This window comes from Charadrius vociferus, unplaced genomic scaffold, assembly GCF_000708025.1.
Source record: "Charadrius vociferus isolate BGI_N301 unplaced genomic scaffold, ASM70802v2 scaffold550, whole genome shotgun sequence".
NCBI classification, from domain to species: domain Eukaryota; kingdom Metazoa; phylum Chordata; class Aves; order Charadriiformes; family Charadriidae; genus Charadrius; species Charadrius vociferus.
In genome coordinates this window covers 51,540-51,877 of record NW_009646425.1, presented here as the reverse complement: position 1 = coordinate 51,877, position 338 = coordinate 51,540, and the positions used below count along the sequence as shown (strand labels likewise).

The 338-nt window shown below is 64.8% G+C and overlaps 1 protein-coding gene across 1 annotated transcript in view; it reads left to right on the top strand.

Annotated features, from left to right (window-relative positions):
- Window positions 1–292, top strand: part of RNF123 (ring finger protein 123) — a 50,336-nt gene extending 50,044 nt beyond the window's left edge. The window contains exons 36-37 of the mRNA XM_009881211.1: window positions 3–74; window positions 203–292. Coding sequence (XP_009879513.1) covers window positions 3–74; window positions 203–292 — 162 coding nt within the window. The remainder of the gene's footprint in view (window positions 1–2; window positions 75–202) is intronic.
- The last annotated feature ends 46 nt before the right edge of the window (window positions 293–338 follow it).

Here is a 338-nt window from a genome sequence, read left to right as displayed (position 1 = left end):
AGGAGTTGGCGAAGGGGGACAAGATGCTGAGCCACCTGAGTGAGGAGTCCAAGCAGGCGGCTGCCACCACACTGGTGAGTCCCCCCAGCCCCAGCCCGGTCCCCATGCTCAGCAGCAGCCCCGGCTCCCGGCACAGCTGCCCTGGGACATGGGGTTTTTTTTTGCTGCCATCACTAACCACCTGGTGACACCCCCCCAACAGCCCACCAGCGAGGAAGACCTGTGCCCCATCTGCTACGCACACCCCATCTCGGCCATCTTCAGACCCTGCTCCCACAAGTCATGCAAGTGAGTACCGTCTGCGTGCAGCCCCCACCAGGGTGACCGCCAGCCCCCCC